Genomic DNA, 22101 nt, shown 5'->3' on the forward strand with positions numbered 1-22101 from the left:
TTAAAAATGGTATGATTACCTTAATGAAAGAACAAGAAAAAGTCAACTACTGGGAGCTTAAGCACTCAGTAAAGCAAAACAAAATACCATTTCCATAATGCATAAGATCATACAAAAATATCCTAAAATAATGAAATAGTATTTACAGAAGAAATATTACTGTAATAAAACAAATATTGTAGAGCTGAGAAGAAACTTCATTTAACCTAGATAATACTGTCAAATAGGTGGCTCAGCAAGTGGTTTGAATGTCATCCTATCTCCTAGCATAAATCTTCATGGAAAAAAATTCATGGATTTTTTTAGAACAGTTTTTCAGGCAGTTATTTTTTCCTTTCAAGTTTAAATTCATGTGAGACAATTGAGAGAGAAGAAACAAAACATTTCATTACTATTGTCTGTACTTAAAATCCAAGGAGGACTCTTTCAACTCACAAACTTGATCATGTGCAACATGGCTTTTTGGCTCAAGGAAAGAAGAGATGGATTCTAGGTGGAATACTCTGAACTACAGAATACAGGTGGAGAACAAAATAGAACAGTTTGTTAGAATAGTTTGGAAAGTAGACTGGCAATTTTCCAGTGGCTGTTTCTTCATTCCCTATTTCTGAAGCTGAAGTTTTATTGATTGGCAGCCTTCCCACAGCTCATACCTGTAGTATCCTGGGCACAGGACACAGTTGTCTTTTTCCTCTCGCCTAACAGCATATTTAGCTGGTAGCTGTAGATATCATTAAGCTGTTTGCTGAGAAGGTCCTAACTGATATGAAAAAAAGCGGGATACTGCTCTGTTCTCAACATGTGAAGATGCCAAGTGAAATACACTGTATTTTGGAGTCATACTGTAGACCAGGAGTGCTAGTCCTTGAAATCAGTAAGTTATGTAAGTGTGTGCTGACCTGCAAGATGTGTGTCTGCTAAACTGTAGAATTCGATATGTAATACCAGAATCTTGCATAAAAGGTGAAAGTCATTATGAAAATAAGCAGATACACTGTCAAAAGAATTTTTGCTTAAAATATATACAGAAATTGCAAATGCTTTGTATAATAGTATTTTGCATGCATTAGAATTTGTTTTACTGCAGAACACTAAGGAATACATTTCTATTCCCCGATATTTGCTAATAACTAAGAAGTAATTGATTCTGATCAGTTTTAATGCCTCCTAATTGAAATCACAGACTAAATAACAGCATTATGTCACATAGACAATAGCCAACATTGTTACAGAAATACATTTAGCACCTAGAAAAAACACATTTTTCATGTATACTTACTAATGATTGTCTAATGAGGGATAGTTTATGCTGAATCAAAAAGTATGCAACTTCATAATTACTTAACATAAACACATTTATTGTGACAAATTGGAAAAATACTTGCCAGAAATCCCCATACTATAGGGACAAGGAGAACAGTGAAGGCATAAAAAGAGAAAGCGTGTGTTTTCAGACTGACCAGGTTGGAGAGGGAAGAAGGATAGAAGAGAATGAAGCCATCTGCCAAGGCAAGCCTGAGGAATGAGGGCCCAGAGAAAAGCAGCAACATGAGCTCCAGAGAGCAGAGCTTAGTGGGTGAATTTCTAAGATCTAATTCTACTGAACTGGGCAAAAGTGCCTCCAGTATAGCCCCAGTAAAATCATCTTAATCTATTTTATCTCTTGCATTTAGTTATCTATTTAAAAAAACAAGAGCACTTGTTAGCTTACTAAAAACTTAACTGACGTTTTGCCTTGATGGGCCTGGGAATTTAAGTTTGAAGAGTATTTCTCTTCAGTGAAGCAGAGTGCATGCGCATGTGGGCCCATGCTTGTTTTGAAAGAAAACACAGTGTTTGGAGAAGGAAAAATTACTTTGTTCCTTTTTTGATTGCTATGTTTCTTCTACTGATTGACAAGGGAACAAGCACTGAAGAGAAGTTCTTTAGGAGATTAGACTTTAATGTCATGGAAAGGGAACAATGCTGTCTGTAAATGAATATCAAAATAAAATCCTTCTTCAGTTACTTTTAATTAGATTTTATTAATTATATTTTAAGAGTGATCACTATATGCCACATAAGTGTCTCATAGAAGCACACATCTAAGAAATGCTGCAGCGTGGGATTTCTTTTTTTTGGCCTGGTTTTAATAAAGACAGAGTCTGAATGAGATCACAAAAAGGAACATCAATTTCAGATATCTTCCCTATCACTTTTAATGCAAGGCTTAGTTTGGTCTGTCCACCAGACCTTGAGCTTTGGTATTTTACTCTAAGGATTCAAATTTTGGTAATACTGTTTAAGCATTTATTTACCCAGAAAAATTCTACCAAATAAGGTAATAGCAAGTCAAATTCCTACATGGATCTTTTTATTCAAGCTCCTATGGTTTTACAGTTTGGTTTCAACCATCTCAAAAGTGAGCCAAGCAAAACGAAAGCACCCGTTTCTTATACTGGAAGAAGACTATCCACTTAGCATGTGGCAGTAACAGTTATACTACCCATTAAATTCTATTTATTTAAAATCATATCTAAGTATAAATTAATATCTAAGTACATATTTCTTTCCTTGATATGCTTAACTGCCCAAGTGTGGCAGCAGGATTTAAAAAATATGACATTTTTTCTTTCTGCAGAGAAATACCCAATGGAGACAATACCAGATGTGTTCAGTGACTGGGTGATATTTCACGGAAAAACCCAAACATTTGAGAAGGAGTGAGCAGGACTTTTCAGCTATTTCTAAACAGGCACTTCAGTATTTTGACATGAAGGCTCCTGTTTCCTAACCTGAAGAGAAATAGCAAAGTTATCACAAGGAATGACATACCTTCATCTGAAAAATGACATCCAGATATAACCTATGGTACGTATATTGCTTCAGAACATGATATTACAATAGATCTCACAGTTATCCAGATGATTTTATACATTCTTCAAAGGCTCCCTAAAGTCTGTATGTTCTTTATACTTACTCCTGTCAAAGAGTCAAGGTAAAAAAGCCACCCAACACTTCCAATAGAGCATCTTCAGAAGTTGCAGAAGTAAAATAAAGTGTAAATTATGCAAATATTCTGACAATGTGGACTGAGATAATATTTGTCTTAAATAAATTGCTGGCCAGAAATTTAGCTGACGTTTATTAGTTCAGGAAAGAGCAACAAACTTTCAGCAACAAATTATATTTTTCTTTGCTTGTAATAGAGACATATAGATCATATTTATATTTCATAAATTTCACTATTTTCTGAATTAGCCTTTTCCTGGCATTTATGTCTGTGCTCTTATGCATTAGAAAGTTGCGGTAAAACATGCTAAAATATTATTAGCTTGTAGTACCCTGAAATTGGCTAAAAGAACATTTTTTACATCCAGAAACTGTCAAGTGATTTTGAGTCTTATTTGGAAAAAAACGATCTTTCAAGCTAAATACACACACATTTTTGCCTGATTAATTCTATTTAAAGCTATTTAAAATTCATTAAATTAAAATTTATTTTGAATTTTATGCTTGTAGTTAGGAAGCAAAATATACTATCAGCTATTACACACTTCACATTGCAAAGGCAATGCACTCTGTAATCAAAAATGGGATAAATCAGGGCACGGTTTGAGGTTTTTTTCCTCTCTGCACCTCTAGCAGCAATTATCTCCATAAGGTACATCTGTTAGAGGTTCCTAGGCTTTCCAGACAAGGGAAGGAGATGCCACTGCGCCATGACAAGTTTCTGCTGCTGTTCTGTTATGACAGAACCACTATCTGCCTGATAGCTCAGGTGTTAAGGACTTAGAATTTCAGATGTTCCCAAATTATTCTGTGTCTGGATACATTTATTTTGAACAATTGCTCTGTTCCATTAGAACTATATTTCAAAGAAATATTTGAGTAAATATAGCTGTTCCCAGATATTTCCTTGTTACTTAAGTCAAGAGAATAGAGAGATTTCATTCATTTGGTGCTCAGCTATGCAATAAACCTTAGAATAAGAAGGGGTATTATATTCTAAAGCTTGATTCCATGTCTTCTCGTCTTGCAAACTGTTAGCAATTGAAAATCAGCATAAAAGGGAAGGATGGGGAAATGATTGCTTCTAATTTCAAGCAATGTAACTCCCATCCAAAAGCTTTGTTTGTCCTGCTTATCTGAAATTTCAACACCATTAATGTCTGAAACATGAAAAGAATTCAAATTGAAACAACTAAGCTTGATATTGTTAGAACCAGAAGGACATAAAACACTTTGAAAGAAAACAGGAACACGTTATTAATAATAATATGAAATGTCCTACGTGTTTTTTCTTATGTTTATGCTTCTATTAAGACTAGAGGAAAACAGTTACCTTAAAGAATGCTGACTGAAATCAGTTCTTAATTCATATTTTTTGGTTTTGCAAAGGGGTCTCATATGTCAGACATGCCAATAAACTTAGACATTAACTTTGGTTTACATTTTTGTTTCCACTTGTTAGTTACTATTGCTTATTCCCTCCTTCAAAGTCTGCAAGTGAAGTTCACTCACAAACAAGGCAGCAAGTTCTCCCCAGGTTACTTTGGTTCTGTATAGTTAACATGATTCCAAGTTTTCAACACAAGTCATGCACCTGCTTCCTCATTTTCCTTTTCACTCGTACAGGAACTCCCTAGCAAAAAATTAAGCGCCATATTCAACCATTTGGAAGGTATTTTGACAACAATGATACAGATTCCAAAATTATTCAAAATTTGAAAACTATGTAAGAGATGCAGTTAAGATAATTAGTTACTGTGAATAAAACCACCAGTGAAAATTAATGACTTGCAATGAAAGTTCCCTCCCAAATCTTCCAAATATCTACAACAGGCCAAATGAAACACTGGCTTTGGGGCTAACTTTCTACTGGGAGCTTGAAAGACTAGAAACTCATATATATGTGTATATATATATATAGTGCATTCAACAGGTGCAGGCTAGATAATATGTGAAAATTGCTCATAGTAATGCAACTTGCTAAATTGCCTTAAAACACAAAATGCAAATAAACTACACACTACAATGCTCAGAAAATTATGTTCTATATAGAGTCTGGACACACATATGCATCTTTTTGAAAGCATGGCATCCTCTACAGAAAACTATAAAGAGTTACTACCTATAATAATTATATGAAACTGTAATCAATCACATCTGCAGTTGCAATTAAATCACTATCACACAAACTATGTCAATGTGTGTTTCTGCAACACTTTCTAATAATATATTTTCAGATAGTTTTCTTATTGTACAAGTAACAAATTTGTGGTTATTTCTCTGTGGAAATGTTGATGTTTGTTGAGTTAGGGCAGACTGGAAATACAGAACTAAGATAAGTAGAATCAGCTATAAAATACGGCAGTCCGAATGCAACTTTCAACTTTAAAACTAACCAGAGCAAGGTTTTTGGCAATGACAGGAAAAAGTGTTTGGTTTTTTTTAAGAACAGATTTTAAGTTACTATAGTTTTCATATATATATTAGGTTTCATAAGTGCCTATGAGCACATGCCGTTATTTTGGTCATATCCACACAGAAAATTTCAGCTGTTTTTGCAAATTACAGCTGTAATTTTGCAAATTACACACAGATGATTAAAATATGAAAGACAACCGTATCCTGGGCTGCATCAAAAGAAGGTGATTCTGCCCCTCTGCTCTGCTCTCGTGAGACCCCACCTGGAATACTGCGTTCAGCTCTGGAGTCCCCAACACAAGGAGGACATGAAGCTGCTGGAGTGGGTCCACAGGAGGGCCACAAAGATGATCCCAGGGCTGGAGCACCTCTCCTATGCAGACTGGCTAAGAGAGTTGGGGCTGTTCAGCCTGAAGAAGAGAGGGCTCCAGGGTGATCTTATTGCAGCCTTCCAGTACTTAAAGGGGGCCTGCAGGAAAGCTGGAGAGGGACTTTTTAGTAGTGATAAGACAAGGGGCAATGATTTTAAATTGAAAGAGGGTAGATTTAGATTTGATCTAAGGAAGAAATTCTTCACTCAGAGGGCAGTGAGGCACTGGAACAGGTTGCCCAGAGAAGTTGTAAATGCCCGATCCCTGGAAGTGTCCATGGCCAGGTTGGATGAGGCTTTGGGCAACCTGGTGTAGTAGAGGGTGTCCCTGCCCATGGCAGGGGGGTTGGAACTAGATGATCTTTGAGGTCCCTTCTAACCCTAACCATTCTATGATTCTATATCATATTATATTTTAGAACTCTCTTTCTAAAATTAACAACTGAACTTTTAAGTAGTCATATAACCACTCCTTACAACAGATATCACCTGGAACATTAGACTATGCCTTGCACATTTTGCAGCCCTGTTTTTCCCAGTTTTGTAATTTGAGGGAAGTTTGCAGAGCTTCCATTCAGAAATCAAACTATTGTTAAAAGATTTTTTAATTCTCAGTGTCTCGCAGAAGAGTCAAAAGACATGGAAACGAATTCTGTCATCAGATGTAAAAATGCCTATTTATTTTAATACTGGTTAAATTGCAAGTCTTGTGGGGCCTTAGAACACAAGAGCAGAATAACCACAGGAAAGAGTAAATGTGTAATTCTGAGTGTATCAGAATTTATCACCTACTACAAATAAATTACACTCTGAAAGAGCAAATAGAGATATAGTACTGCATTCTTAAGTATGGACCAATTTATCTTTTTTTTTTTTACAAGTCTGTGAATATTGACACAACATGCATGTTTTGAATGCAAGTGAAAGACCAAACTTGAGAAATATATAAAAGGATGAACCTGTCTTGAAGACTATCTTTTACTATAGAATACATGGCATTAACCTCATCTTTCCTCAAAGTCGTCCAGAAACTTTTGAGAAAGATAATTTTGAAGATGATGAACAGTCCTTCTTCACATGAGTAGCTCTCACTGAGGAATGGCTATCCTTGTGTCAGTAAGCAGTGATGCCCACCGAGAGCAAGTCTGCAGAGCCAAACAACTGATTGTGAGGACCCAATATCCACAAAATGGGCATTTCAGAGAAGGTTTATTTCAGATCCGCTTCAGTCAGATTCCATAGACTGAGTGCCAGTAGCAGCTGGAGTGCATCTTCTTTTCAATCAAAAAAATCTGTTTTCATGTACTCCAAGCCTGCACTGCAGAACAAATGAAAACAAGCTGAAAGACCTGACCTACATATCTGTGCTTAGGCAGAAAATGGGAAGAAGCCTTATTACTGTATACACTGTCACTTGATATCTAACTTGTGTATTCTGCTAATCTAGTGGAGTGCTTTGGCTCCCAAACACACAGAGCATGAACTAGATCTCTGGGCTCCCTTTCCTGACTATCATCAGCTATCATGAGCCGCATCAATAGGACAGTCCTGAGAGACAGCACGAAATCAGGAGTGGTCCACTGTGTAGTGCTGAGTGGCTAGAGATGTGTGCTAGTTTTGGTTTGGATAGAGATCATTTTCTTCACAGTAGTTGGTATGGAGCTATGTTTTGGATTTGTGCTGGAAACAGTGTTGATAATACAGAGAATTTTTAGTTATTGCTGAGCAGCACTTACACAGAGTCACAGAGTCAAGGGCTTTTCTGCTTCTCACACCACCCCACCAGCGAGTAGGCTGGGGGTGTACTAGAAGCTGGGAGGGGACACAGCTGGGACAGCTGACCCCTACTGATCAAAGGGATATTCCATACTATAGGATGTCATGCACAGCATATAAAGCTAGGGGAAGGACGAAGGGGGAGGACATTAGGAGTGATGGTGTTTGTCTTCCCAAGTCACTGTTATGCATGATGTAGCCCTGCTTTGCTGGAGATGGCTCAACACCTGCCTGCCCATGGGAAGCAGGGAATGAATTCCTTGTTTTGCTTTCCTTGCGTGCATGGGTTTTGCTGTACCTATTAAACTGACTTTATCTCAGCCCACAAGTTTTCTCTTTTACTCTTCTGATTCTCTTCCCTATCCCACCAGGGGGGAGTGAGTGAGCGGCTGGATGGTGCTTAGCTGCCGGCTGGGGTTAAACCATGACAAGAAGAAAATGAAATTTTTGGTAAAGTGATTGACTGCTCAATACCAAACTGAATCAGGAGGTCCGATGAGTTTGAGCTTCTTTTTCGTGAAGTTCAATTAGCTCTGTGATCTATTTCTTTCAACCTCCAAAACATCCTAATCATACAGATTAATCAAAATTAAGTTGTCAGAGGACTTCGCTAATTAGCTCTGTAGTACGTAAGAAAGTCAAGGACATATGAAGATTCAACCTTTGGCAGCATTATCTGTCCAGCTTTACTGCCTAAAGCAGGCGTCTTAATGTATGCGGTCATCATTAACGTATGCCTTCACTTTCCAGCTGTTGTTTTATTGTTTCGAAACTAACAGCTGAAAATAAACTGAGAGTAATCTTTAATTATTATCCACTGACATAATGCATGATAAAATATACATTTTCCCACTCAACCAAAAAGGAAGACTGCTATAGGCATGAGGGAAGAACATAGCACCTCGGTTCTGCTGCAGAACATTCACTTTGAAACACAAACATTGCTTTAGGTGCAGCATTTGACCTATCTTACATAAACATATAATAAATTGCAGAAGAGGTAAAGTAAAAAAAAAGCAAAAACATGAAAGTCCACAGTTCTAAATGGAAGTTTGATAAAAAAGAATTCAAATTCGATTCATACTCATTCAGTCTCAGAGTAGGATGCCTCCAAAAGGCTGGTCTGTGAGACCTCAGCTTACCAACCTGAACTCTGCATTGGATGAAATCATGACTACAGCAAACATATTTGAGATTAATTAAAAAAAAAAGTCTGAATGAGAAGTGAGTAAGCAGGGTGTCCAGAAAGTGTATTTTTTCTTACACAATGTATCTTGACTACACAAAAAGAACCTCTAACATAGTCTACATAACAGTAGACTAAAATACACAAGCAGCAATATTAGCATTGTAAGTAATGAGTTGGACTCACAATAGCAGGTTGTAGTACCTCTTGCAGCTCAAAACCTGCAGTTCATATTCCAGGATAAAAGGCTGGTAATGAACCAACGCACCCTGATACAATCAAATCATATGGATGTAACTTACTATTACAATGAAAAAAGGATAAAAAATTTATTAGTATAAATAAATTTCTATCAGAAATATAAATGCAAGTCATGAGCCTTTCTTGACTTACCCAGGAAACTTCCCGGCCTGACATAGCCAAATTAGTCATTTCTTTAAGTTCCATTTTACTTAAGAAAATTGAAGTTGTCTTCTTCAAAACAACATAAAGTTATAGAACTATGAGGATTATTGAGTTATATGGACATCAAAATACATATTCAGCCTCTTCCCTGTAGTGTAATGAAGTCAGGACATGACACACAATTCTTCAGCAACAAGACCTTACATGACGTTCCTGGTATGCACCTTTTGAAATGTCAGCATGCCGATGCCATTTTATAAAGGACTGAAGGAAGCTACCACAAAGAGATTTCAAAGCGGGCAATGACAAAACAAGCCTCAAAAGCAAACCTCATCTTTCTCTCGTTTTAGGAAGGGTTATTTCTCTCTCAGATCCTCTCTTTTCTAAACTCTAATGCAACTTCTCTCATGTAAGCAGCACTAGAAACCCTGGTGTTGACTGTCTCCAGTACAGTGCCACTTTAAAACTGCGGATACTGGCCTTACTGTGAGCTGTTGTACATCCTGCAGGGCTATTACTGTTCTGTGCTGCTAGAAAAGTTCAATTTTTAGCTTTAACTATAAATACACAATACATCATGTCGGGGAAGTTTCCCGGCTGCTACATGAGAAGCACCTGTGCCTCATCAAGACAGGTGCTGAGTCACGTTGGTTGGCCGGAGACCACGTGACCTATGGGAAGTTTAAAGGTGGGGCACTCCCAAGAGGGAGTGGGGCATTTCCCTCCTGGAGTTTGGAGAGGTAGGAGCCCTCGGGAGAGTGTGAATTGGAGCTCTCTGTTGGATTAAGGTAGCAGTGAGTTTAGAAGAGCCTTCTGATTGTAGAATACCTTGTGGTCGCAACAGTCGGTTGGTTGCGACCCATCGGAAGAAGACACAGGCAGTCCGCGACACATCACACTAAATTACCTTACAATGGAAGTAGCATGTCTCCTAATGCAGTGAAACAACAGAACATATGAAAGTTTCCATAAATGTGAACAAAGTGAACTCTCTCTCCAGTTCTACATTTATTTATCAATAGCTATTTTTTCAATATTTTCTATAGCCCACAGGGATCTTGCCATGTCAATCCCTCTTTTTAATAGAAAAATAACATTTCTGAGAGATTTGAATCATGTCAGGAGATAAGTAATTCACAGGCTACTTTATGACTGACACATATACACCCAGAGACGCAAGGAGATTAAATCTTGTGGCTACTTGAGGTATGAACCCATTCTGTGTCAATCTTCCTCCATTTGTTTCTGGAGACTGACACTGTGCAGTGCTCACCAGTCAGAAATGCATCAATCCTTCAGAGAAACGGGAGAGAGAACTTTCATTTGCATTCACTTAAATAGATGAGATCAGCAACAAATTCCATCGGAAATGAACACTTCTGAGGAAGCTGCTTTTATTACCTCTGCAGTGATAAAGGATGGCATTTACAGAATGGTCCTCTGAAAAGCAAGTGCACAAATCATTGCAGGCATATAGCGTAGGTACTAATACAGTTATATGCTACTGCATCCAGTTTCTCCACTCTTCTGAAATCGGAATTAGAACTCATAGTTTTAATTTATAATAAGGCTAAGTGCTTATCTGGCTGAATAGTGCTTATACGGCCAACATTTCTGGCTGAAAATATATCCCACCAAATCAACAGTTACTGGTTTAACCTCCCTAAATCTTGTTTCCTATAATGTATTTAGAATTGCATGCAAGTCTGCATTGCAGAATTCTTCAGTTGCCTTGCTGGATTACAGCATAACAATTCCCAGTATCTGCTTTCATTATAAATGGTAATATTGAGTATGCTGAGCAAGTTTAAGTTTAATATTTTGTTCAATTTATTGTTGTAGGTGATGCATTCACAGCCTAGCTCGTCAGGTGAATGAGCTGGAGTATTTTCTAAATCGGCTTCCCAGACAATAGACTTGCATGGATTACTGATCTTCAGCTTGGATTTTTTTTTCCTCTTCATTAAAAAGCTACTGAATAAAGTTCTAGTCATTTTCATTTAAAAAAACCCCCACCATTTCACAAGGGAGAAGTCTTTAACCTTATCTGATGATATGCTTAAGAAATCACTTGGGTATGGTGACCTGCTAAGTGGGTCTGCCACTAAGGTAGATTTCTGTATGCAATCACACCTTTTTTGAAGGCGTTAACATGTTCATCTCTCTTATTTTAGGTGTCAGGCCTTGAATGTAGTTCTTTATATTCTCCTCAAGTAGCCTTACATTGCAAATTATATTAACACATTGAAAATTTCTAATTCCAATAGTTACTGGAATTTTTTTAAATGTCGGTACACCAGTGGTTGCTGTCAATTCATATGCTTTTGCAATCCAATTCCTTGTGTTTCCTTGTTTTTGCAGTCATTTCTAATATATCTTAACCTTTCTTCAGTTGCTCATCTAATCTCCCTCACATTTAGTAAATGCCATATTAAGTATAACCCTCTCTGTCAAACTCTTCAGCTCTATCTGAACCCTTTTTATCTGAAATTCCCACAATCCTTCTAGCCCTCTGATACTCAGTCTTGAAATGTTTACATCAGCATGGCACATATTTCTATATGTATCCTTTCTTCCCCTTGTTATTCTGCTGCTTGCACCACTTCCTCTCTTCCTGTGTTTGTCACAGTGAAATGTATTGAAAATCTTCCTATGACAGCACAAAAATTTATAAAATTGTTTTGAGAAAACAAACAGAAGTTTCCATTACTACTTGCTGCCCAGAAACAAAAATTACATAAAATATTACATAAAAATTCCAGAATTATAAAGCTGAGCATCTTAGTACATTCAGAAGAATGGAACTACAGTTTTCACTATAAATAAAGAAAAAGGAAACACTTTCACAAAGAATAAGGTTTCCAACAATATATAACCAATTGGTCATTTTAATTTATTTATTGTCATTTACTGTCTTTGAGACATTTTTGCTATAAAATCCTGAGAGTAGATACATTAAGATGTTTTAAAATTGGATTGATTCTTCCTTTCCTGAAGCTCAGACACTTTAAATTACATGTGCTTAAGCTGTAGTAATAAACACACTGCTATAAGATAAATGGTAAACAAAGACCCCAAATCACCATCTAGGGTAACAAAAATAACGCAGAAATAAAGGTTATATGATGTTGGTTAAAGAGGAAAGTAGCTATTATATTCTGTACTTAAACATACTTGCACACATTTATCTGTTTTGTACTCACAATACGCTGCATACTGTGAAAGATAGAAATGAATAGATTGATATGTTAAAGATGCTAAGGTAGTACAGTAAAAATATTTTATAGGATAATTTGGCATGAGCTGCATAAGAAACAAATCACGAAGTCAGAGCTCTGGTATATCATGCATACCAAATATATGACAATAAAAATTTTATATGTTTCCATCATGCTGGTTTATGTCAAATAGTTAATAGGGGAAAACTGTATTAGAAATGTTTTTGAATTTTAAAGATGTTTCATTATTGGTATCTTTTTTTATATTAATTCTAACATAAAACTAGCAACTGTGGTGTCATGTATATGTCTCTTCATGAGAAGTATAACCTCATCAATGAAAAGATTGCCAATATTTATATACCTTTTCAAAATTACCTAAAATAAGGTGGTAACCTTTTATACATTATCACATATATATAGACAAACTGATATGAAGATATGTGTGAAGTTAAATACTTCACAAGAGGGCCTGGCTGTTTTCCTGCCAGGAACACAGCTGTCTGAGATGAGACAATCCTCCCCAGATTCCCCACAAGGACCCCTCCACTCCCTGCTTATCCTGTAGCTCTACAGCCTCCTGCAGATCTGTCAGCTTCTTGGTTGGATACAAGAAGATCAGAATAGGAGAAGGTCAACAGTTAGTACAGGAGCACATCATCCAATGAGACAGAAACTGTAATTAGAAGAAAATGTCAGCTCATTGGCAGGTAGAGCACATCTGCAAGGCAACTTAGTTTTCTCATTCTCTCCCCCTCTTTATTTGATAGGCTGGGAAAGGGGAAGATTAGAAAGAACAGGTAGTTTCCTAAGCTGGTTTAACACCACAACGGGCAACAGATACTGGATGGTAACACGATTTCAAAGAACTGGAATTGATTGGGAGAGGGAGAAATGGCAGCAGGAAAAGTGATTTGAACTGTAAGAAACTAATAATAAGAAAAGCAGTACAAGTGAGGCAAACACTGGAAATTCATTCAGGAACAGCAATGGAAACTGGACTTGGAAGGAATGGGAGTCACATTCGAACTCCTATGGATGGAAAGTACAGCATTTCACACTAGCTGAGGAACTTCCCCAGGACACTAAGAGTTTTGTATGTGTAGGTGTGTATAAGAGAAGAAAAGAGAGAGAAGAAGGAGAGAATAAGAGAGAAAAGATGAGAGGGAAAATGAGAGGGAGAATGCTGGTTCATGGAAAATCAATGGTATCACTTTCACTAAAATCAATGGAGCCAATGTTTTACCTGAAAAAATGAAATAACCTGCTCTGTATATGAAGAAAGTGCAAATTATTTCGTTTGTGGAACAGTTACTTTTTCTGCTTTATTAGTCTAAATGAGGAGAGAAAATTGTACTGCTCTGTTGTTCTGCTTGTTACTGAACTTTTTTTTTTTTTTTTTTTTTACAATGTTTCACATTCTTTTTTTTTCCACAGGCTTTTAGAGGTCATAAGAAAGCTTCTAGGAATTGTAAATTCATCAAGGGTTGCTCCAATGAAATTATACAGAAGGAATTATATACCTAATTTTGCTTTAATAACTCCTAAAAGAATTGTCTTCTTTCTCTTTAAGGTTGCATTGGTGTTATTTTTTTTAGAATTACCAATGTTATTTCCTTTCATGGGGCTATTCATTACAGGCCTGTGCTGTCTCATAAATCAACAATTCTGTTCTTTTGATTTCTTCTTTCCCCTCCACACATCCCCATCAAATCCACTCCTAACAGGAATAATTCCGTGTCTCCTAGAGTATGCACCTTCATCCGTGATGAAAACTGTAATCAGATATGAAGCATTATAGTTTCCCTCCCACATTTTCAATTAAAATGAGTGAGAAAGCTTGAATAAAAAAAAAAGAAACAAACACACACAGAATGGTTTACTAAATAGCTGTGTGACCTTGATAATTACAAACACAAATATACTACAGATGACATTTCAGACGATCAGAGCTGTAAAAATTTAAATAAGTAATATTAAGACTAAAGCAAAGAAATTATAATGGCAAGGGACAACATTCCAGCTTTCTACTGAGGAGGCATATTTGGTATGCTACCTGCTATTTTAAAATATATTTCCAACACTGAAGTTTCCATCTCTACTTTTATGATTTTATTTTCCAGACACAGCCACCACACCAACAACTACAACTTTTTGAAGTATTTTCTTACACACTTTCCCTCCTGCAACCTAAAGCAGGATCCAAATCAAAAAATGGACAGCATTGTAAACATACAAATCAGATTACACTCACGATGAAGAAGAAAGATTCAATAAGTGCCTGTCTAATGCAAGTATTCAGGTAGAAAACAAAAGCACATCTAATAGTGGGATTTTCAAGATACTTTCATTCTGAAACAGTGGTTTGCCAGAGGAGTTTCTTATCAACTTACTATATTTTGTGCAAATAGTATTGCAGTTTCTCTATCAGTCCCATGCAAAGCAATTGCTCTTTCAGAAATGGATTTTGTAAAATTCACTTAATGGTCTCAGCATAGTGAATTTTAGCTGCCTAACAGAAATGAAGTTTTAAAAAAATAAAACTCATCTGCTGCCTGAACATGTTCTCACATATAAGAAAGTAATAACAACCACAGATGGAATGGAAATTAATTCAATAGATTCCCAACTCACTGTCAGCAAAGTGGAAAACAAAAGAAACTCGTATTTAGAAATTTGGAAATGATTCTAGAAGGGCGACACAGGTCATTCAGAAATTTTATGAGTCAGTAAGACTCCTGTAGGAATATTGGCACCAGCAACCCTATTCCAGGGAACCATGAACAAGATTTAGCAGACAATCCTTCTAGAAATTAAATACAAATTTGTAGAGTGCACACTGCAGAAAGTTTGCAAAGAAAACCCTGTCATACTTCCTCCTCAACCATCAGACCACCTAAAACACATAAGAAATGTCATAAGAAACCAGAAGGTACCAGCAAAGTTGAAGGCCATCCTAAGATGCTGCAGCCCCTTCTAAAATGGCCCATTCACTTTCTGGAGTTACCAAACTACTTGAAGACAATTTATGCCTTATTTAGATAAAGTCAAATCTTTTTGATAGTCTCCTACTTCCAGGAAAAACCTAGCATAAAAAGAATAGCAATGCATTTAAAAGCAGAATGGAAATGTGTTACTGGGCTCAAAGGTCTAATTCATTAACCCATTTAGATCTTGATCTGCCAGAACAATTAACGAGCAATGTATCCCCTTAAATAGATACGACAAATCTGTAGACCTGAGATGATCCTGACTTAATTTCATACTAAATATGGCTACATGGTACTTTCCACCTTCACTTCAGACATATAACACTGTGAGGCCCACCGCAAGTCTTGAAAGAACTTATTCATCACACAGTTGAATGTGAGTCTGCAGCCATCAAAAGAACTAAGAGTGAGCAGTACTGTTATCCACTCATTAACCAAGTCCAAACTACCTGGCAACACAGATGGTATCTCTAGATATTCTTTATTACTATAATGTACCTAAGTATTCTCCAGCTAGTTTTTCTGTTTTGGAGAAGTACAATGCGCATCTCTTCCAGCTTTACAAGTAAGAAGAGATCCACAGGTCAATCAAATATTGACCCAAAACACTGATTTAAACACACACACACAAAAAATCATTTTCTCTTTGAATTTCCCATAGGATGATTGATTCAGTCAGGATGTCTGTGAGCAAATCTCTCCAGTGTTTACGTATGCAAATGTTGGCTCAACTGTAGTCTGTAACCCACAAAACTGCTGAATACCAAAGGAGTTCTCATGAGTGATATGGTATCCTATAGCCAAAACCGTAGGTTGTAAGAAAATGCACTACTGGATGAGTATGTCAAAAGACCCATTCTAAACTTAGTGTTCGCAGGTTTATAGCTAAAGTTGAGCACACGAGGATTTTTCGCTGGTTAGGGACACATTTTTTACTGTCACCCGGCTTCTCCTTTATACCTTCAGTAAGCGGAAACAGGGAAATACAAGAACTGCTGGAAGCTCTATTGTACTGAGCTGTGCTTAGAGAGCGACAAAGTTGCCATACGTTTAGGTACACAAGGTCCTTCTTGGATAAAATGCAATCTTCCATTGTTCAAACACTTGTTTGTTCTAAAAAAAGTTGTTCACTGAGAACGATAGTATTAAGGATAGCCTCTTTTCATAAATATTTAAAATGTGAGAGACAAAAACTGGGACCCGTTGTCACAGGGTGCTCTCTCTGTCCTTGAGCTTTTCATGAAATCGCACTGGAAAGTACTTTCCGCAGAACCAGGTGCCCTCTGGATTGACCTCTAATGTTTGCTATTCAGAAACCCTCCCATAACAAAGCATACTCTCTCCAAACCACCGTCAAACTGCAGCACGCTAACATTACTTACAGCACCATTTCTCATCTACCACTTCTCTTTTCCCTCCTCTGTAGAGATGATCATCTTTGCTGCTACTCCAGTTATGCCACTCATTTTTACTTATTTTCAGTTATACTCATTGGCTCACACTCCAGTGTTTAACAATACTTCTAGTCATGTCTGTTTGTTTCTTTAACATATATATATATAAATAATTTTAGGAAAGCACTGATGTGCACAGATGCTGTCAAGGCCAAATTCAGGTGAAGCCTATGCTTCAAGCCTATGCTCCATTCAAATGGAAGCGAACTCTGATTCACAAGCTGCCTCAGTGGAACACAGTGCTAAAGTCAACAAGTCCTGCTACTAATCACATGCTTAGTCTTTTTTCTCTTTCAAAGAACTGTATTTTCTACATTTACCTCATAAAATAAACAATGTCAAAAAGAAACGGTACTGGACTGGGAAACAGAAGACTTAATTCTATCCCCATTTTGCTTCTTACTGTGAACAAGCCAGGCTACTGATTCCCATCACATCATTTGTCTGCCTTATTCATTTACACCGTAACCTCTGCAAGGCAGGGAATCGCTCTTACAAACTGTTTGCAAAGAGCTGCTTCACACAAGGGGATTTTGAGTTCTCCAAGAAAGGGCAAGCCTGTACCAATATAATACTGCTTCTATTACCAGTAGTAAATTTCAAATTGTTTGCATTGGGAAAAATTGTGTATTGACAAATATTACGTATTTTGCTTCCAGAAGGCTTGTTAACTAATTTTGCCATTCTTGGAGGCAAGGACAATATTGTTGTAAGCAGTCATCTCCTGTTACAGCACTTCAATGTTCCCAATATGCAGCCATCTCCTCTTTATTCTTTTGGTGACTCTGTTATGGTTCTGTTCTTCTTTTGCCCTCGTGATTGCCACAAGATCTTACCACTGTTCTCATATACTCATGACAGCCTTCTGAAAGAATTGCTATTTTGGGTATATATTAATTAATTACTTCTATTCATTCCAAAGTGAACTGTAATCAGCAGGGAGCTCTTCATCATTCTTTGGAATACTTAGCACCCTTAAAGTGACACCATTTGCTGTGCTTTTAGGAAGCAGCTTATTGCTCTAATTCCTTCTTATGAGATCCAAATTTGCAGGTCTCATTCTTCATCCAGTCATTACCAATCTTTCCTTACCATGGCTCTAATTTCACTACTTGCCCCTCAGTCTCTAGCTAAGATACTGATCTCCCCTGTGCACCGTTGAATCTATGTCTAATCTTCCTCTTTTTTTTCAAGGACAGAACGCTTACCTGAGGTACCAAATTAAATGTCTCCACACATATTTCACTTCCATCCTGCCTATAATTTTTGTAATGTTGTTGTTGATATCAAATTACTTATTCAAAATCTCAACTTGTCACTTTCTTTCTTATAATAATTTCTCTTTAATGTTTGCCCATTCCAGCTTCATTTCTTTTTTACAGGTATCATGAAAGACTTTTTTCTTCTCTCCAAACAGGAAAAGCTTTCACATTCTCAGTTATGCTTTGTTTCAGCTGCCCGAGATCCTCAAGTAGATGTCAAGCCAAATCTAGGTGTTCTGTGAGCTGTGAAACCAATACAGATTGCTATCCTGGAGTATTTCCTATATCCCTGCCCTATACTCCTGCAATTATTGCACCTTTTCTCATGTCCTCCATAATCTCATTATCTGTAATACTATCAGTTCTCCTAACTGACCTTTAGATTCTCCAAAGTATCTTGGACAAATAAGTTCACAGTTTACGAAAAATGGAAGGACAAAACGGTCTTACTAGAAATTCTAAGTTACCATAAAATGAAATAAGTTGAAAGTGTCAGCTGAGCACAAATCTATGTTGCATTTTTCTTATTCTGCATGCAAATCCCTGGTCTAGAAAATAAGAGCTAGTTAAGTTGCTTGTATATGATGTTAACTCTAAAATTACAAATGCAATATAAATGGCAGCAGTTAGTATTTCACTAGCACTTGAGTTTTACTAGTATTCAGCTTCTTATGCAAAAAGCCCCACACAGCCTACCAGGGAAACTCAAACACCTCAAACCCTCAACTGTTCTTCTTGTGCTGACAAATTTCCACAATAAATAAACATACACACACAAATATTCGACAGAAAAAACTGCAAACACAGAAGCAAAGTAAAATACACTTAATTAAATATCAAGACTAAAAATGTAGTTGATATACTGCTGATGATACTAATCATTGCAATATTTAAGACACTTTAATACATTAAGTATGGATTACAGCACCTGAAACAGCTTTTGAACTTCCTATCTGCTTTAGATGACAAGAGTCAAAGCAGTAAGTCTAGGTCTGGTTTACCAAATAAGAAGTCTTGACTACATGTGGTAATTCTGACATTCCAATGAAAGTAATTAAGTCAGCAGCCCTGTATATTTGGAAAACAATTTTTTAATTTACTCTGGCAACAGCCTGTATGTTGTAGCTGACAACAAACTTGGTTGCCAGTGTAAAACTGGGCTCAAAATCTGTGTTTCACGATGACATAAAATGACAGTAATAGCATTTCCTGGGAAGCTGTAGGTATTGGTAAGTGGTTCAGAAGCTTCTGACAGAACAGACGCTCAAATCTAGCAACTGGGAACTGACAACTTCTACCATTCACATTGGGTTTTTTTTTGTTTTGTGGTGTTTTTTTTTCTTACATTTTCATATACATGTTTTTACATATGAGTAAGTGAAGCACATTGTTGTTTATGCCGTGAATATATGCATCAACACTATCCATAGGTAATGAATTGCAGACTGACGATTTGCATTTCTATACCTTCCTTTGTGTGCTGAAACTCCCTAAAACCCTTTGCAAAGCAATAAATATCATACCCAAGGAGAAATAGTGATAGGTCATCAATACAGTAGTGACTTTCTGCACCGAGGCTTAGCAGCCATTCTAAGTACAGTAATACTTCTAAAATATGAGTGCCAATTAATCTGAAATAGTTCTGCCTGTGAGGGATCTTTTATATAATCACCTGCACTACTACAGATTGCATCTGCAGTTCTTTGATGCCACTGCAGAAGGACAGCAATTTCATTAAATCAGTATTTGCACTCTGTCAGAAGGCCAGTAGGCTTCCTCGAGTTCCCCAAACGTCTTAAATGTGTGATCTTATGCTACGCCCTGGCTTTTGAGTGAGCTACCAAATTCACATAAACAAAAATACTTGTAAAGCAACTGCGGCAGCACTGGTAACGACAGCAAAGATAACAAGGAAGAGAAAGTTGAATCTATCTTTCCATGCTTACTACTGCTCACCGCAGATGAACACTCCTCCACATTTATAGAAGAGAACAGTCAGCTAACCTTCAGGAGCTGAAATTCAGATACCTACTTATAGCTGCTCTTCCGTGCACCCTGCTCCTCTTTTAGCGTTTACAAGTTCATTGGTTTGGAGTGCACTTCTGTGGGCTTTCTGATCTGGAACCATCCCTCCAGCAGTGCATTCACCTGCACACGCGCGCAGCAGCACACGGAGCAGTAGCAGCAGCCCTGTAGCTATCCTCCAGGGGTCACAATTGGGTTACAAATTCTATGAAATGTGATGACTCTGCAGCCTGATTTAGAGCAATTTATTCACATCCTTCTTCATTAAGATTCAAATAGAATAAGTAAGACAGAAATTGAACAGATACAGAAATTGTGCATGGCTTGCTTCTGTAGTCAGTAAACATTTATTCACCAGGCACAGCTCACTCTCATGCTCTCTCTCTCGTATTCTCTCTCTTTCCCTATCCTTCCTGCTTGCTGTTTTAATGCATAATTAAGAAGGTCAGAATTAATGAAGCAGTGTGGAGTAAAGTTCAAGGAATCCCCAGGCACTATTTATTCTATTAGATCTCAGGCATGAATGTCAGATTGGCAGCATTAGAGGCAGAGCCAGTGTAACTGGCAGCAGTCCAGAGTGAAGCTACCAAGGGAGACTTACCTGCAGCGTCAAGTCATTGCTGAGCTCCCTCCCCGCAAAAATCACCCGCAGCTGGTCAGCTGGAACTCCCTGTCGCTGGGCAACCGCCTCCTTCAGCTGGAGGATGCTGGCGTCCGAACCAACCTCCACCGGGAAGCCATGGCTGGAGTTGAACCTGACAAACACTGAAGAAGAGCAAAACACCTTTTAAAGCCAGCCATTTCTCACGGCGTGTTTGTACTAGAGTGACTATGAGAGGCTTACTCTTCAATTTCAGGGAGCACGTGCAATTTTCAGAAAAAAGCTATTAATACTGCAGTGTACCATTTTGATACCCATCACGGAATAGTTAGTGACCAATAAACAAAACCCATATGTTTCCCTTTGTCAGAGTTAGAAATTACAGAGAACAGGCAGACTCAAAAGAGATCCAGCTATGCAGCTGCCTAAGTAGTTGGTAATTGGCACAATAGATTTTCAGTTCAGTCCTAACCTTAGCGGGCACGGGGCACACACGTTTTCTGTGCCCCTTGTGCTCTTCCCCACTGCATATAACAAATAAATGCAGGAAACTGAGGTATGCTTTAGAGCCCAAACACATTAAATAATACAAGGGAAAACAATTCCTTGTTACACAGTAAAGCACAGTCATATAAACTGGTTTCCCGCAGATATAATTCTACAGAAGATAATGATGGAGAGAAAATCACACGTTAGCAGAAATGTTTGGGAGTGCTGTGTTAGAGTGTGGTCTTTTCAGAGTTCACTAAAATATCTGCAGTACATAACTCCTGCTGGCATCCACCTTCAGTGCAGAAAATCACTACTGCACCAGTCATATCATTTTTAGAGCTGCAGCAACTGGTTTATACATCCAGAGGAGTCTGGCAAATAAGCTCATAAGCTTCCTGCCATTCAGCTGGTAGAGCTGTTTTTCATACGGAGTCTGAATGTGCTCATTGAGCCTGTGCTCAGGGAATGACTACAAGAACTATGAAACAGGAAAAAACCTCATTACATCTGTATCAGTCACAGAGATTTTAGGACTGGTAGCCATGTCCCCAGTGGACCACTTCAACCAATAGCTCCACAGGCAGGAAGCAAAGGAATTAGCAAAATCCAATATGAAAAAAAAAAAATCATTTATATCAATTAGAGAATGGGTACCTGTCACCTAAACTGCTTGGGTATTGATTGTAACAACCAGTCTTCTTAAAGATTTATTTCTCATTCCCACCACAATGTTTCAGCTGAAGATGTTATTCCTTTGCTTTTTTTGGTGACTGACAGAAGCATAAGCTAAAAAGTATTTATATGATTTTTAAAAATAACTATTTTTCAAACTGAAAATTGTATCTTTATGATTATTCAAACACATTAAGTCTACCTGACCACTTCAAAGATTCTTTGAGCGCATTTGAACATG

At 37.4% G+C, this 22101-nt stretch overlaps 1 protein-coding gene across 1 annotated transcript in view; it reads right to left on the reverse strand.

The window, feature by feature from the left end:
* Positions 1 to 22101, reverse strand: part of PRKN (parkin RBR E3 ubiquitin protein ligase) — a 796707-nt gene that overhangs the window by 605529 nt on the left and 169077 nt on the right. Inside the window, exon 2 of the mRNA XM_086626845.1 lies at positions 20697 to 20860. Within this exon, the coding sequence (XP_086482971.1) occupies positions 20697 to 20860 (164 nt within the window). The remainder of the gene's footprint in view (positions 1 to 20696; positions 20861 to 22101) is intronic.

Source organism: Tauraco erythrolophus, chromosome 2 (assembly GCF_009769465.1).
Source record: "Tauraco erythrolophus isolate bTauEry1 chromosome 2, bTauEry1.pri, whole genome shotgun sequence".
Lineage (NCBI taxonomy): Eukaryota > Metazoa > Chordata > Aves > Musophagiformes > Musophagidae > Tauraco > Tauraco erythrolophus.